Source organism: Rhea americana, unplaced genomic scaffold (assembly GCF_003343005.1).
Source record: "Rhea americana isolate MKP2758 unplaced genomic scaffold, rheAme1 scaffold_295, whole genome shotgun sequence".
Taxonomy (NCBI): Eukaryota; Metazoa; Chordata; class Aves; order Rheiformes; family Rheidae; genus Rhea; species Rhea americana.
The window spans coordinates 799,587-815,821 of record NW_028186418.1 but is presented as its reverse complement, the minus strand read 5'-3'; the positions used below and the strand labels follow the sequence as shown (position 1 = coordinate 815,821).

At 39.5% G+C, this 16,235-nt stretch overlaps 2 protein-coding genes across 2 annotated transcripts in view; one reads left to right on the top strand and one right to left on the bottom strand.

The window, feature by feature from the left end:
• Positions 1 to 1,145: 1,145 nt before the first annotated feature.
• SLC13A2 (solute carrier family 13 member 2) lies at positions 1,146 to 14,432 on the bottom strand. The gene is made up of 12 exons (XM_085309306.1): positions 14,331 to 14,432; positions 11,020 to 11,148; positions 10,560 to 10,696; positions 9,262 to 9,488; positions 8,139 to 8,322; positions 7,791 to 7,913; positions 6,602 to 6,823; positions 6,226 to 6,338; positions 5,570 to 5,691; positions 3,377 to 3,538; positions 2,214 to 2,351; positions 1,146 to 1,294 (listed from the first exon to the last, which is right to left on the bottom strand). Exons 1-12 carry the CDS (start codon positions 14,430 to 14,432, stop codon positions 1,163 to 1,165), a joined length of 1,791 nt encoding a protein of 596 aa, XP_085165432.1. The 3' UTR covers positions 1,146 to 1,162.
• An 844-nt stretch (positions 14,433 to 15,276) lies between these two features.
• Positions 15,277 to 16,235, top strand: part of SLC46A1 (solute carrier family 46 member 1) — a 5,147-nt gene continuing 4,188 nt past the window's right edge. Inside the window, exon 1 of the mRNA XM_085309304.1 lies at positions 15,277 to 15,536. The gene's annotated coding sequence lies outside the window, so the exon portion shown is untranslated. The remainder of the gene's footprint in view (positions 15,537 to 16,235) is intronic.

The following is a 16,235-nucleotide window of genomic DNA, read 5'->3' as shown; positions in this document are numbered from 1 at the left end:
TTGATTTCCAAAGCGTCTTTAGAAATTCAGATGCTGACAGACATCCAAAAATTCCAATGTCTTTGTCAATTTGATCATTAGGAATCTGTGTGCTGTTGAAAATCAGTTCCTGCAAAATAGGGATTAAATATTTAACTATGACGTGGGCTTTGGAAAAGATAAGTCTTGGTTATGAGAATCCAATTAATTAAGAGTCCAAGAAAATTACACTCTCAATAATAAAGTAATTATTAATTAAATGTTAACAGAAATATTGACTTTGCTAACTTATCTGATTGCTGCAAGTTATTTAAACAAGGACATGGACAAGCAGTTGAAACGTAGAAGACAAAAGTAGTGATATTTTAGTAGAAAAAAACCTCCATGAGACAGGGATTGCATAAAAATCTTTAATTCAATTACACATACTTTAGGACACAAGGATCCCTCCATTCTCAAAGAGTATTACTATTCCTATCATGACCTTGCAGGCTGTAATCTTATATAAATAACAATAGGACATACATTCTAGGAAGAAAATGTCTTTTACATTCAAAACAAAGTGAACTGTAAATAAATATATTGCAAAGGAATAGAATGGCCTGATACTATTTGATTTGTCTAAAATCGTACAATACATGCCTTGGTATGAATGCCCATAGAGTATACAACAATCTTATATACATTTTGAACATATACACATTTTGAACATATACACAGAAGCCTGTATATTCATATAGAGGTAAATATTTGTACTAGTTTTGATGATACAAGCATGAAAACAGGCATACAGAGTCTCTCTTCTCCCTTTTACTTGTGCACCTCTTTCTTCTTTCTCACTTGTGGCAGATTTTGGGCTTTAGAAGCAGAGCTTGAAAGATGATGGCTTTAGGTAGTACTTGGGGAAAATGTACCACTACTAAATGAAAGGCAAAATCTAAGGATACTCCTAACAGCTGAAAAGCAAGGGGCTACCTCAACTTTCTGCTGGAATAACAAAATTGCCTGCTAAAATGGAATCGTTAGACAATTTTATTGCTGTTGTCGACAGAGTGATTTTGCTTGTAGGTGGCATGTCCTTTTCCACAGAGCGGCCCATCTCAGCCAGTGCTTGTGTAAATGATAGCCTTGCTCACGTTGCAGTTCTATCACACAGAATTGTTGGTTGCTCTGTCTTTCTACGTTACTGGCATGAACTTGTCCCGTTTGCCCAAGCTGGGAAGGTTTGCAGTTGGAACAATGATGTAGCCCAGGTGTTGATACTTAGATTTATTGTCAGAACTCCTATGATGTTCAGTATAAATCCAGCTTTGGCCTAGAATTAGAAAGAGTGGTCATTAGTTGAGCTGGTTATTTCTTTCCTTCCCTGCTGTTTAGAGTTGTTTGTATGGATAGCTTTTCTGTCATGCCTCTTTGGCCTCCGTTCACAACTCCAACAGAAAATCTGCTATACCGAGTCCTATGAGGTGCCTTGAAAAGGCAGTATATTTCTGTGTTCCCCAGTTTGTGCAAGAGTGGAATTTTCCTCCATTTGAATTTAGGAATTTCAGAGCCTATTTATTCTTTTCAGTCACTTTCATTTGACATGAGCTAGAATCAGATGTTTAGTGTTAGTATTCCCCCCCCTTTTTTTTAACCTTTAGAAAGTCTGTCTAACTTTAACCAAATTACATTTCGCCTGGTTTTCTTCCCAAACTACAATTTTTATCAAGGGAAACTGAGTTTTCATTGGATAGAACTCTTATGCTGGAAGACCTGAAATTCTTTTCATCAATGTGTGGAGGACTTTCTCTTCCGATCTGGCTTTCTTCTGGATCAGTTATAAATTAGATAAACTATCAAGGGACATGGCAGTCTCCTTCCTTTTCCATCTTGAGAAAGAGTGTCAATTAAGACTAGAGAGTTGTACCAGATTTTACTCTAATCTCTGCAGAAGAATTGTACAGAGTGGCAGGATGATAGGACTCTCTTAGCCATCCCTATGATCTGCGTTTGGGCTTTGGAACAGCTTTGGAATAGCTTTGGCAGGCCTTTCTTGGATGTTTACTAACAGCTCAGTGGCATCTCCATAAGGCTCTGAGTACATATTAGTCAGTGACCCTTTATTCCACACATGTATGTTCTCCTTTTCATTTGGCTTTAGCAGAGTACAATCAATTTTCTAACCAATATTAAAAAAGGGAAGATCAAAAACTAATGATGAAAATTCTGAAAAGAAACATGCTTTCGCTCACCATATCTATAACCTTGAGTTGTCCGTTTGAGAAGACAATAGCATTAGGAGGAGTAGCCACTGGGAGCATGAACGCCAATGATGCAGAAAGTGTACAGGGCAGCATGACATAGAGTGGATTGAGGCAGATCGCTTGAGCCTGTGGAGGAAGGAGAGCAAAGATGGTGCTGGCTGATAACCCAGAATGCACAGAGATCTCCTGAGGGAAGACTTGTATTTGTCCATGTCAGAAACCCCAGTCTTTCTCAAAGGCTGTAGCCGCTCGTGTTTTGGTTCTGTGTTAAAAACTTCCGCTCAATGTCTTTAYGCAGCAAAAGCAAGAATTGCTTTTCTGGTCAGTGCTTTGTGTTCCTGCTTGTGGAATCTGATCACTGCTGCAGTATAGTTTAATAATAAAGATTGCATTCAACTTTAAATCCAGAAAAGCAAATGCAAAATGTCTTCAAACTGGTTAAGAACAAAATTAAATTATCAGTGGAACTAGGGTAGCCCAAAATCTGAAGATGAATGGATAAGTTTACAAGTTAGTTGGAGTCAGTGGCCTGTGCAAAAAGATTTTGCTGTAGCTTATTCAGGTTCTATCTGTAACCAGGATWTCACACTGCAGAAATATGTCTACCCCAGCAACAACAGTCTTCTGTGGAAACACAAGGTCTGAATTAGGTCATAGGGACTGACTAATGGTATCACTTTTACAGAGACTTCTGGAAGGTTAGTGGTTGGAGTGAAATACAGTAATGGAATGTTGCAGAGAAGCAAATGCTGCTGGTGCTKCTGCCTCCATCCAGAATAAATAGGAAAAAACAAGTACAGCTGGCAGTGACCTAATGGGGATGTTTAGGCCAGAGGGCAATGTCTAATAGGTCAGTGAATTTAATCCCTTTATTTTTCACCAACAATGATTTTAGAAAGGTTGAAATAAACGTATAGTGTATGCAAATATATATGCACATACATACATACATACAAATATATTTATGTTTGTATGCACACACAAACATACAAACACATCTATATACATTTTAAATCTTGTCTCCTAATCAAATACATGAACCAGTGCCTGGCTTTGTTAACTAGTTATTTTGTATAATTGAGCAGATATATACTTGGAGCAGAGTTGCTCCAATTATTTCTTATGAAATATTTTCAAACACTGGAACTTACCATTGAAGCCAGAATGGGGAGAAAGAGGGTGGTGGTGGCTGCATTGCTGGTGCACTCAGTGAAAGTGGCAATGAGGAGACACAACAAGAAAGCAGTAGCTGCATGAGGGATGTTCTGCAGAGGAGTCAGTTTGCTGCCAATCCATGCGGATAGACCAGATTCCTGTTAGGGAAGAAAAGGAAGTGTCTGCCAGGATAGTAGGCTGGAGGACAAATTCCCATGTCACTGTCCAGTTACATTTCTTTTATCAGTTCCACCCTCTGTTCTTTTAGAAGTTCTTATACAAACTACTTACTACAAAAAAAACACATAGAGGCTTTGTTCATAGACACAATAATTCAGTAGGTCAAATAAAAATCAACATACTTTCCATCCCAGAGCCTTTGACAAAGGAAGATTTTGTATTTACAATACTTTATTGATAGTGAATAGTTATTTCTCTTTTCAGGCCATTAGTTGTACATGGACTTCTTTTAAATCTAAACTAAGATCTTTGAACTCACTTTCAAAAATACCTACATATATCTTAGGATATATTCTAGCTATTAATGTAATTTCATCACAGATGAGTCTGAGATCTTCATCAATTATTTGAAGTTCTTCTTTCCTTCCATCTTTTTCAGACACTGGAAAATACCAGCATCTTTCCTATGATTCAGGGTTGTAGTTTAGGCATCATTTTTATTCGGGTCTTTCTCTCAAGAGGATATATCGTTACTGTGCCTGACTTGCATCTTCATGCATGATGGCTTAGCTTTCTTATGGTTTTTGTGAACATCATTCTTCTCCAGGTCCCCCTTATTTAATGTTGTGACTACTTCAGCCTGTCTTTTCTAGCACTGAAAAGTGCTGTCTTATAGGAGGGTTGGAATCTATCTTGAAGGGGCTAGTCTAATTCAGGCATACTGCAGGACTGACTAAATTATTCCTGGCAGGTGCTTTTCCACACTGTCGTTAAAAATCTCCAAAGATTTCAAAATCTCCTCAGATGATTTATTCAAGTGCTTAACTATCTTTACAGTTGAAACATTTTCCTAATGCTTAACCTAAATCTCCTTTACTGCAGTGTAAGCCCTTAAGCGCTTGTCCTAGCCACAATGGGAATAGAAAAAAGTACAGCCTTCCTTTTTGACACAGCCTTTTATGCATTTGATGACTTTTTAGAATAAATTAATGTAATTTCTAGAATCTTTCATTTTCCCAACTTTTTTTCCAGATCCATAATCATTCTTGTTACTCTCCTTTAAAGTTTATTCATATAGTCCACATACTCTTTAAGAATTATATCCAGAACTTAATATATTAATGTACCTGAGGACTTACTAGTCCTGCGTGAAAGGATTTAATTTTACATGTCTTATGTAAGATGCTTGCTTTTTTCCTCAGTAGTGGTATAAAAATACTGGCTTGAATTAAGTTTATGAGCAGCTTTATAACCTATCCAGTCATTTCCACATCTTGTATTTGTGGTACTAGATTCTTCCTACCTGTTTCCCATATTGAGTTGCATCCTTTTTTTCTGTTTTATAGTAATACTTATACAGGTCCTAGTGATCTTTGAATTCTAAACTACTATTCCCAGGTGCTTGAAACCTTTTCCAATTTGATTATTGTCTACAGATTTAATAAATACATTGTCTATTCCATCATCTAAGTCATTACTGAAACATAATTTGTAGCACTGGACTCCTTGCAGATGCTTGCAGAAGTGTATCAGTACCTCCCTCAATCTGACAACCTCACATTCTTATCCACTCCTTAAGGTCTTCTACCTAGCTGTGCATCTGTTTTATAGTAGTTTAATTTAAATCATATTTCCATAAGTAGTATATGTTTGAAATAGTTTGGAAGCCCATCCTGGGCACATTAACACTTCGTTTGCCATATTGACTAAGTTTTGTTGAATAGAATCTGTAATGTGTTGGGGTATTTTCTTAATCATCCACTTTTCCAGAAACAGTTAATTATGCTGCCTTGACTGGTAGTGCACGTTGGTTGCGCAGGCAGCAATGATTTGTTGTTCTAACCACAGCACTCCTCCTAAGGCTGGTGGAGTCTGTTTACTGCCACTGGCTGCAGAAATGCTCGGTTGGTGCTACCAGTGTGCCCTCTTCTGCTCTAGAAGAGCACATACGAAAAATAAGGTGGAAAGTGTGCAGCAATCAGCRTATCAGGCAAGCACAAGAATGTTACCTCACTGCCTTTGGCTAAGGCAAAGCCACCTCCCAGCAGAAAAACAATATTCCATGGCATTTTCTGATGAACTGTTTTCCATTCCAGGAGAGCTGGAGGTACTGGAATCTTTGGTTTGCTGTCTAAAATCCAACAAGATTTTGTAAGCCGTATTACAGTCCTCATAGAAAAGAGAACTTGTAAGTGAGAAGTGATTTTAATCTAAACATTGGGAAAAACTTTCTGTCAGCAAGATCAACTAGATTACACAATTATCTCCTAAAGGAAATGACGGAAGCCTCAGCAACCAAGATTTTAAAACTTGACTTTCAAAAATAAAGAATAATCTGTTATTGCTCCAGGAGGCATAGCAAAGTGAACTAAATATATGAGTGGATTAGAAGTATAGAAACATATCCTCAGAACTGTACCTGTCCTTGTTAAGTCACATATTCTTTCCTGAAGAATCCAGCTTCAGAACCCTTAGTGTACTAATATCTGGAGCACTGCTTGGATATATGCCTTGCCCAGCCTAACGCATGTAGCCATAACTATGCAGCAAGTCCAATTTGAAACCTTGTTTAATATTTGAAATGTCCTTTCTAAGTCTAAAATGTAAAGAAATTTCCTGTGTTCCTGTTCTGACACTTGAGTTTTGATGCCTTCAGTAAACTTACTTGTTTGTTGTTTGTGTCCACCACTGGTATGGGAGAGAGATCTAGGAATCTCGGAAGGGATGAAGAACATCAAAATTGCAATGAAGACGACAACTGTAGCATCAGTGACAAAGCTGTAATAGATCAGTCAGAAAATTAGTCTAATAAGGTTTTAGATGCATAGAGAACTCAACAGGGTAGCACAATAATAAGTGAAAGTTTTGCGTGTAAATTTGGTATGATGTTAGAGAAAGGCTTGTTCACAGACTAGGTAGTAGTAACTACCTGAGAATACAGATGAAATATGATTTGGGAAGTGAGAAGTCATGCTACACTTCATATTTTTAGGATTTTCTGCTTTATTTTTGCTCAAAGTTAGAAGGAAAAGTGGTGATACCTTGTACCATTTTTGTTGAAGAGAGTAGTTGCCCAACCTGGCATGAAACCAGGGTCTCTAGTAAACCACAGCAGTATCAGTAGTATGAAGAGGATTAAAATTATTATCTCAGCAAATTTCATTGAGCCCAACTTCTTGTGCTCGTCCTTGATAACACCGTAAGCCCGTTGTTCCTTAGCTTTTACAGAGGCATTTACAGCACAACCGAAATTCTTCTGAAAACTGGAAAGAAAATGGTCAAGAGATTTCAGAGAAATTTGCCAGATATCTTAAGACTGAAGAATCCAAATTCTGTAACTAAGCCATTCATATTTTTTATACATATACATACACACACACACACCCCTAAATATATATATATAAAATCAACAGCCATAGATGTGGATAATAACTGCATTGTACTACATGTTATAGAGATGAGTGAAAAGAAGCTTCCTGGCCCCAAAAGCTCACAATCTAAATATATAAGTTGCACTGTTTGGACACAGATGGGAAATGATGACAATGCTAGTGTGACTGACAGACAGGACAATACGCTCACCAGTGAGTAAACAGTTGCCAAGTTTTTTTTAATTACAGAAAAGGAGAACTTTTAAAGAGGAATTTGGAGAATAAGAAAGTGCTTTTGCAGATTTTTATAGAGCTCTTTCCAGTTAGAGAAAAAGAAGTTGGCAATAACATAAAACTGAGAGTCTAAGTACTAAACAGATAGGTAATGCAAGCTGGTCATATAGGCCGATTAGAGTTGGGAACTGGCACAGTATTAACCCTGTAGGTCTGCAGCAGCTCTCGTCGTAACAGTATTTACTGGCTATCTGTAGAAAACAATTAATAGAGTGTTGTCATACCTGCTTTGAAGCACAACAAATTTTTTTGGACAGGGCGGAAACACTGCAGAGTAGGTTATATTTAGTTAAAGCTTTTATTTCCACTTAGCAGTAAAGAGGTAGCCTAGAACATATTTAGCTGGGATTTGATCAAGTTCCCTGGAGAAAAAATTGCAGCATTTTAACAGGTACTTAGTATGCAGTTCTGCTACTGTCTGTTGTAGATGAGTGCTTTTATTTTTTAATGCTGCCTGACTTTCTAGCACAGGTTCAGTAATAAAAGCATCAATTATGTTATAATATGTAATGAGTACTTAACAACAGAAGAATCAGCTGTGTTACAGTTTGTAAAGGGTACTTACTTAAAGCCCAAGAACAATATCTGCAGCCAAATCCAGGACAAAAACAGCAACAGGACCGTGATGGGAAAAGCAAAGGAGAACCAAGAGGCAAAGGTGATCACATTGCCGTTGTCAGGAAAGAGCCTGTAAAAGGTAGGTGGCTGTCAGCATCCAAAGCTCTGCAGTTTCTTCAGCATTTTATTGGTGATTCAGAAAAGAGGAGGTACTATGGAGCCTACTAAGGAAGAGAGGGTAACCTTTCTGCAAAGTTACCAAATTGATATTTTCCTCCTCCGTGTTAGCTAAAAGCCAGTTGTAACAGAAAGGTGCAGCTAGTCAGTATGTAATCCAAAATTCAGCCAGACTTACTCATCAACCTGTCCTTTCAGTACCAGATTTGGTGTTGTCCCAGTCAGAGTTGCAATCCCACCAATAGTGGCTGARTAACAAATAGAGAGGGACATTCCCTTGCAGAATTTCTTGTGATTCTTCTCCAGAAGTTCTTCATTGTTCTGTTTTTTGTCTTCCTCAACTGTCATAACATGACTGTCACCTAGGGCTGAAGATAGGGAAAAAGTTACAGAAGCTAGACCYGATAGGAAAAGATCTCGTGCCTGTATAATGCAGTACATCAAGACTAGGACACAACAGACTTCAATGTGATGGTCCTAAATCTATTTGTAYTAAGGCCGACACTTGTTGGCCGATTCTTTGTTGTTAAGTCCGTTTTCTTTGATTGTCCTGATGCACAGTAGCTTTTCAGAAAATGGTATTTCTAAAAATAGAAGCACACAAGGCTGAAATGTGTGATAACGTACAAACATCCTGCTGACACTCCTCAGTGAACTAGGGCAATATCTGAATTGTGCTCGGGAGGAGAGAGAGAGAGGGAAAAGAGTTCAGGAAGGTGCAGCCGAGTCGTAGGAGTTGGACTCAAGATAACCTACCGTGTACCGGCAGCTGGCCGAGCGCGCTGTGGTTTAGAGTCAGAAACACTTGAGCAGGCTCAAGAATGGGAAGAGRGAAGGACAGCTGGTAAGAAGATGCTTTTGCATGGTTGTGTATCTTTGGGTTAGAACTGTCATTATAATCTTTATCTAACCTTCCAGCATAAAACAGGCCAGAAAATTTCCCTCAGGAATTCCTGATTATCTGATAATTTACACAATAGATTACAGCTGAGCTAATATAAGGATATAGAGAAATATAAAGCCTAATGTAAGGACTTCAGCTAACAGAGAATTTACACATTCTGTTGTTTGATTGATTAGTTATTTGTATTTACAATCTATTTCTAACTTCAGCCAGGTCAGTGGATCTTACTGTGGTTCTGTCTGGTTCATGGAACAGCATCATAAATGCTGTGTTACACGGTCAGAATGCCTTGGGTAYGTTCCTCTTCTAGAATTTAGAAGCAACTGTAATGACAGTGAGGAAGGCATCAGGTCACCCTCTGTTATCCCAACGAGAAAAACACCCGTAACCCATTCACCTTTTTGCTCTGTCACTTTGGAGCTGTCTGGTTTAGTTGAGTCTTCCTGCAACTCAAAGGCTTTATTGATGTTTTCAGACACTTCCTCAGCTGAGCTAGACTCTAGTTCTGACTTGTGCAACTGATCCAACACTGCTTGCGCTATTGGCAACATCATGGCAGTAGTGGCAGTGTTGCTGATCCACATTGAAAGGAAGGCAGTCACAATCATGAAACCCATAAGAAGCCTGAAATAAAAAGTTTGGAAAAGCCAGTTCAGAACGCAGAGGTGTAATGCCTTTTTTTAGTAGAAAGCTTTGGTTACAAATGTTAGGCCTGGAAAATGCTTAGCAATTAAGATCTAGGTCTTCCTTTTATCCGTCTGCTTTAAATAACTCAAGCAATGGAAATTTCTTAATGTGGAAGACACSGTCAGATTTAAGCTACATTTTTCTTTTTGTAATTTTGACCAATTGTGTTTTCACATTCTTATGACTAGGAAAGTAGGAGCTGGCGTTCTAGAGCAAGCAGTTTATTTAGTCAGCATCCTGTTTATTCTACATGCTTCAGAAGAAGACCTACCATCTCAATAATACGTATTAATATATTTTGAAGAGGAATTGTAAATTGAGTTTGATCCCAAGTGGCAATAAGTTTAAACCATAAGGATGATAATCATTTTTAGATGATTTTATCTGACCTCTGTCATTTAAGATTCTCTGCTGATTCATATGAAAATCTATCTAATCCTTTTTCAGTATTACTGTTATTTGCCTCAAAATTATTCTCTAGATGTGATGTAGATTTATCCAAAAGGCTTTATCTTGTATGCATTTTTATTCCTTTGCTTTGTAATTTCTTCATTATTCTCTCTGCTCATGRTCTTAGACATGTTAAATAGCCTCTGCATAGCTTAAGCTTCTCATCTGCTAAATAYTTGTTGCTTCCAAAACAAGMATCTCCATATTTTCTCTTCTCTTTKCAATCAGTATAATGCTTAGAAAGTTTACATTTTCTAAGGYTGAGGTAGAAACTTTCCYGATTGTTTAAAGCTGTGCTTTCGGCCAAGCTTAATGMCCTTGTCTTTTCAGAATCAACTGTCCTGGTTCCTATTTGTTCACCTAAAGCAATTTGAAACTCAAAAAAGAGGTACTAGGTCTGCAACACATCAAAGGATCCTAATTCYTTAGGTTTGCAGGCACTGTCTAACTCACTTGGACTTTAGAAAAGCAGTTTTAGGATACGATTTTAGATTCATATAGGAGACTACAGGCAGCCCATGTCCTTTACCCCACAGCATTTTCCTGGCTGTTACTCACAGGGCTGGTCTGACACCAACGAATAGCAAGACCTGCAAAGCAATGCGCTTATGTAGATTCCAGTTCTCAACAGCAATGGCCACCAGCAGTCCCCCAATAAAAAGCATATTGGTATCCTTCAAATATTCCCTGCAGAGCTGTAATATGGAACAAGGGAAAGAAAACAATGCTAAGAAGAAGCCAGAGGAAGGAAGACCTTGTCCCAAAGGCATTTGCACAAGTAACTATGGATTGCATCTGAACAATGAATCTGCTTTGATTTCAGATTAGCAGCTCCACCCAGAGTTCATAGTGGACACAGGCAAGTTTTCTGTTCCATGGAGAGKACAGACAATTCCCTGTGTAACAATAGTGCAATTTTCTCCTCCGCACCACACGCTGGAGGTCACCCTGGAGATAATTTCAAAATAAAAGAAGCTGACTAATAAATACATAGATTAACCAGGAATGGATAACTTACTGATGTTGAATCCATGATGCTCATTAGTGGGAACAGCACAACAGGAAAGAAGGCTGTGACAGCCAGTGGCAAGGCTTCTGTGCACCAAAACACTGCCATCAATATGATAACATAAGCACATCGGGCTTCCTGAAAGAAAGAGAGCATGAGCAATCAGAACAAACCAGGCATCTCACTTAGGCTTCGAGAAGGCAACGGCCCACGATTACGTCCCCTCATCACCTGATGAAGGATTTGGTAAAAGGCTGTTTGCCACCCTCTTTCTYTCCCTTCTGTCAAACGACAAAGTATTCAGCAGTCTCGAGAGCTTCGAGGAAAAGATAGGGGCTGTACTGCTTTCAAATGATTTATTTTATGATGGAGCTTTCAATGAGGAAAGACAAGAAGCTCAGAAACAAATGGATGACTTTGAACCCTTCGTGATAAGAGATTGGCAGTTCTCGCATAGACTTCTCGATTTTGCTGATGGAGGTATTTTCTTTCYGATTTATTTCTATCTGTAATGATTAAGTCGCAGAAAGCGTCACTGACCCAGTCAAGGTTTCTCCACCCTTTTCTTTGCAAGTTTCAGGACATTGCCCGGATAAACTCGCACTCTTTTCAACRGCCTAGATTCCTTGTACTGTAAATACTTTTATCTATTTTTCATCAGATTTTTAGACGCGCTGACAAACTGTCTGGTCACAGGTCAGTTTCAGCTTCATTCACCTCGAGYTGCTTCTTCAAGCAAAGTACGGTCCCATATTTCATGTGCCTCTTTTTATTTTTTTAGAAAACATTGATTTACTTCTGCTTTAGAGAGCAGCTTCGAATTTTGTATAAAGATATTTATCTCAGTACCAGAACTAGAAGGATYCCTTCACATGGCTGGGCTGCTAAAGAAAGGAAGAAACAGTAATATAGCAGAGTACAACGTCTCCTTCGTTCTGAGACTAGCACAATAACGTGAGCCAGCACTGGCCAGAGCAAGGGATTCACAGGAAAGAGGTGACTGTGTGCTCTTGGATCAAAGATGCCCCCTAAAATACACTGGACAGTACAAATGAAAGTGTACTGATTCTTCTTGAGGAAGCAATGAAGAAAAAGAGATAGAAAATGTAATATTTAGATTACAGAGGATTAAGCCAAGGAGCCAAAATAGCAGCCGGCAGGATCAAACTTGCGATGCTTTAGAGCGTACTCAGAACTACTGAATATGGCATGGAAGTTACAGAGCTGGTGGARGGAAAGGATCAGCAGGGGAGCTGAGTGACCCGGAGGAAAGAAGATAGAGATGGTAAATTACCAGAGCAGTGTTGTACRAGAAGTAAAGCTAAAAGAGATTTCTGAAGAGAGAAAAAGATGCATTTTTGAGCCTGATTTTTAATAGAAGTAATAGAAACCTTAATTAAATAGCCCATTGAGAAGTGAATATAATTTCCTCTTTTGGTGATCCATTTCTTCCTATTCTTTGTTATCAAGAGAAACCAATGGTTTCTTCCTGAGAGACCCTGGCAGGGCTTTGGGACAAATACTGCCTGCCCAGGGCTATTCCCTTCCGGCCTGCTGTGAGCAGGCTTACGGCAAAAGCTGGGATAAGACTTTTTGACAAGTCTTTGGCCCTGTAAGTCAGTTTCTCATTCATTTTTAGATGAAATCTTTAGCATTATCTGCCCCTGTTTATTCTAGTCTCCAACATTACGTCGTTATAGGACAGGTTAACTGCTCAGCAGAACAGACAGGTAACATTTCTACCTGTAAGTTATCCGCTTATAACCTTGCATGCTGAAGTACAAGCTCTTCCTGCTAGCAGTACCACTCTCTACAATTCCAACACCAGAAAGCTGCTTACAGATTCCACGGGAAAAACAGTATGCAGGACCTTTTAAATCTTTCCACTGTAGCTGACAGCATAGAAAGCAGAGAGTCATTTTCAAGCAGGAACTGAAACAAGACAGCCAAATTATTCCAGGGGCAAYTCCAAAGACCTGTTACGCAGTAACAGTGACTCAAGCAAGTAGCTTTGAACTTGGTGGCCTCAGGAAAAAAAAAACAAAACATCTTGTTCTGTTTCTGGCTACTTTAGAACTCTTCTGATTCTGCTYTCTTTTAACTTCAGTAAGTTAACTTTTGCCTATGAGAAGTTAACTAGCAAAAAATTACTTTTTTGTTTTTCTTTTCAGTAAGCTTTTAAGTGATAGTTTAAGCTATTTTATTTGCATAACGATGGAATTGGAGGACATGCCTCATCTGTTACCACATTTCACCTCAAGCCAGTGCCACTCTGCCCTTCTGCTTGCAGTTCTCTGGTCATAGCTCAAAAGACTGAAAATACTCAGATAAAGAGTTGTGGGAAAGAAGGGGCTTTGGGGCAGGATGCACAAAAAGATAAGGAACGAGCTAGCGAATTCAAGAATGAACCTTGGGGAAGGAGACAAGAAACTAGGAGTTAGCAGGGATCAGGAGGCAGGCAGGCAAAGAAACCAGAGGAAAGAGCTAGGACTTGATATCCAAATAGCAATGACAGGAGAGGGAGATTGGGACTGGCTACTTAGTGGTAGTGGGACTGGAATAAGAAACCTGAAGAGCAAAGACTAGAGCTGTCTGCATGAAGAGATTGGGCACRGGAGAAAATGAACCAGAGTGAAGAAGAGTGAAGTACAGGCACTCTGCCTACTCTCGGTCCGATATTTGAATGACCAGTGTCATAGTAGTACCTGCTCCCCCTACTCCAAGTTTTTATACTTCAAGCAATTCTAAGCAAAGCATTTTCAAAATCTTGACATTTTAAATTTTAAATCATTGTTTAGAAAGATTATTGGAGAAATATGCTAAAGAAGAGTGAAATACATCCTCTTTCTTCCTTATTTTTCAGGATGACTTGTGCATTTGACCTAGAAAAATGTCTCTCAGCAATAGTGACAAAAGATTAGAAGAGGGCATGAGTTGGATATTTTTCAAAAATCAAAAGCAGGGTTAAAAATGAGCCCAACACTGTAACTTAGATGCACAAGTATGACCTTCAGCATGTCAAGTACTTTGCTAAATCATTTAGATGTGAAACAAAAGTTACAAAATCATATATATCATTGYGCATGCTTCTGAAATATGCAGTCACAGATATATCTGTTTATCCTTCTAGGTCCTATTGCTTATATACCTTCCTACCACCAGTAGTCAAAGAGAGTCTATTCAGAGGAAAGGCWGTTCAAGCAACAAATGATGGAACTGCGTCTGAGAAGGAACTGATGTGTTCTCTKCAGTTCTGCCACTTAAAAGGAGCAACTCTAAGAAAAGATTTAGCTCTCAAGTCCAATTTTAAGTGTTCTTACCTGGGTAGGAACAGCCAGAGGCAGAGGAAGAAGCAAAATAGGTGTTAGGATAGCAATCAGGTAGCTCCTGTAGGCTAGAATCACTTGCCACACGCCAGCCATGGTGCTGGAGCGAGCCCAGTGCTGAAAGGCTCTGAAGTCTGGTTTTAGAGACTATATAAACACTCTGAGATATTAAACATTGACCTCTGGAAGTTGGGTGTTGTTTTTGGAGCTGTAATCAGAGAAAGAAAGAAGAGAACAAAGAAGGGAGGGGACAGCGAAAGAGTGACAGACCAGGAACTTTCTTAAGACAGTCTTCTGATGCCTGCTAAATCCAGGAAAGAATTAACTCCTTGTTGTCTGCGCAGTTTTATTAAACACGGATAGGCAACCATAACTACCCTGCAATCAAAACCTGTGTCCAAGCTTTTATTGTTAGTAATCTTACTTTGAATATAGTTATTCATCCCGTAGAAAAAGAAACTGCTTCTTCTATGATCAGTTCAAGTTTGTTTTAAAAATGCATAGAATTTTAAAAAACACATCCACATATATATATATCAGTCAACTATGAGGCTGAAGAACATCTACAAATGATTTTCGTAGGAGCCACTGGCAAATTCTTTTGGCAGCAAAATCCGCTAGGTGGCTCTGCCACCGAACGCTCCATCAAATTCCCTTTCGGAAAGGGGCTTGCAGTCCTCACCATCTGAGAGAAGGGGCACCCATGTCCTTGCAGGCCGAAGACTACCCTTACAATAGTTCTCTTCTACTCTGTTTTGAGAGAAATAGGGGAAATGTTAAGGTCTGATCAGAAATGAGTTCCTCCCACATGACAGCTGTGTATGTTACAAGAAGGATTTAGGGCCAAAGAGAGAAACCAGTAACTCTCTCTACCTTATATCCTACTATATGCGGGCTGGCTGGGGAAGACTTAGCTACATTGCAGCGATCTGCAGTCTTTTTTTTTTCACCTTTTTTGATCTTACAGGTTTTTGAGCACRGCTTTGGTGGGTTTTAGGGTCTTAAAGACAAAAAGAGAGGTTTTGGGGAAATGACCGGTAACTGCTGTCTCAGTTCCAACAGGCTTCCAAGATGCAAGCAGCGAATTACCCGCGTCTGCAAACAAGCAGGAGAGGAACTGAAGTTCTGCTTTGCTGAACTGCGTTGCTGCGTTTCACATGTGTTCTACAAAACGAGTGAACCGCGCTTGAGCAGACATCAGTAAGTAACCTGTCAGAGCTATGAGACTATGTCTGAGAACTTGCTAGCGGTACTCTGTAACAGATTCTTTCTCCAGAGTTTTAATTACTCAAAATTGCTGTTTGCAATGTAAAAACAATCATTTCACTTAAGCTAAGGGAATTTCATTCCTTAACCTCGGTGAGAGATGCTGGAAGAGTGAGTGCACTGGATATGGGACGGGAGGTTTGAGAACRACAGAAACTTGACCAAACTTGACCACTGTTCTTTAGAAGCAACGCGTCCATAGCGCTTCTTTGTTTCCACTGCTGTTTTGGGTCCTGTTACTCTCAGAGCTGCTAAAAATGAGCCTTGTAAGCCCGCTGCTGCAAAATGAATGGTTTATKTTTTCAGTGGGATTTGTTTATAGCTTCACCTGTCTCCCATTAACATTCCCTCAGTGGTGTTAATGGAGTGGGGCCGATTTACCTTAGTTGGGAACTGCTCCGTTTTATACAAACCGATTAATCGACTGCTCTGAAGTATGTTCTTTGAACTAAAAGAACGACTTGGGTTCTGTCCGCAGAACCGCTATCTGAGGCCGGTGAAACCTTCGTGTATGTTAAAGCTGGGCAGCTGCTGCGCCCGCGCCGCGTGCCCGCGCCACGCGCGGCGCCACGCGCGGCGGGGACGAGCCGCCCCCTCGCGCGGCGCCGCGGAGCTCCCGGCCGCGCCGCCCGG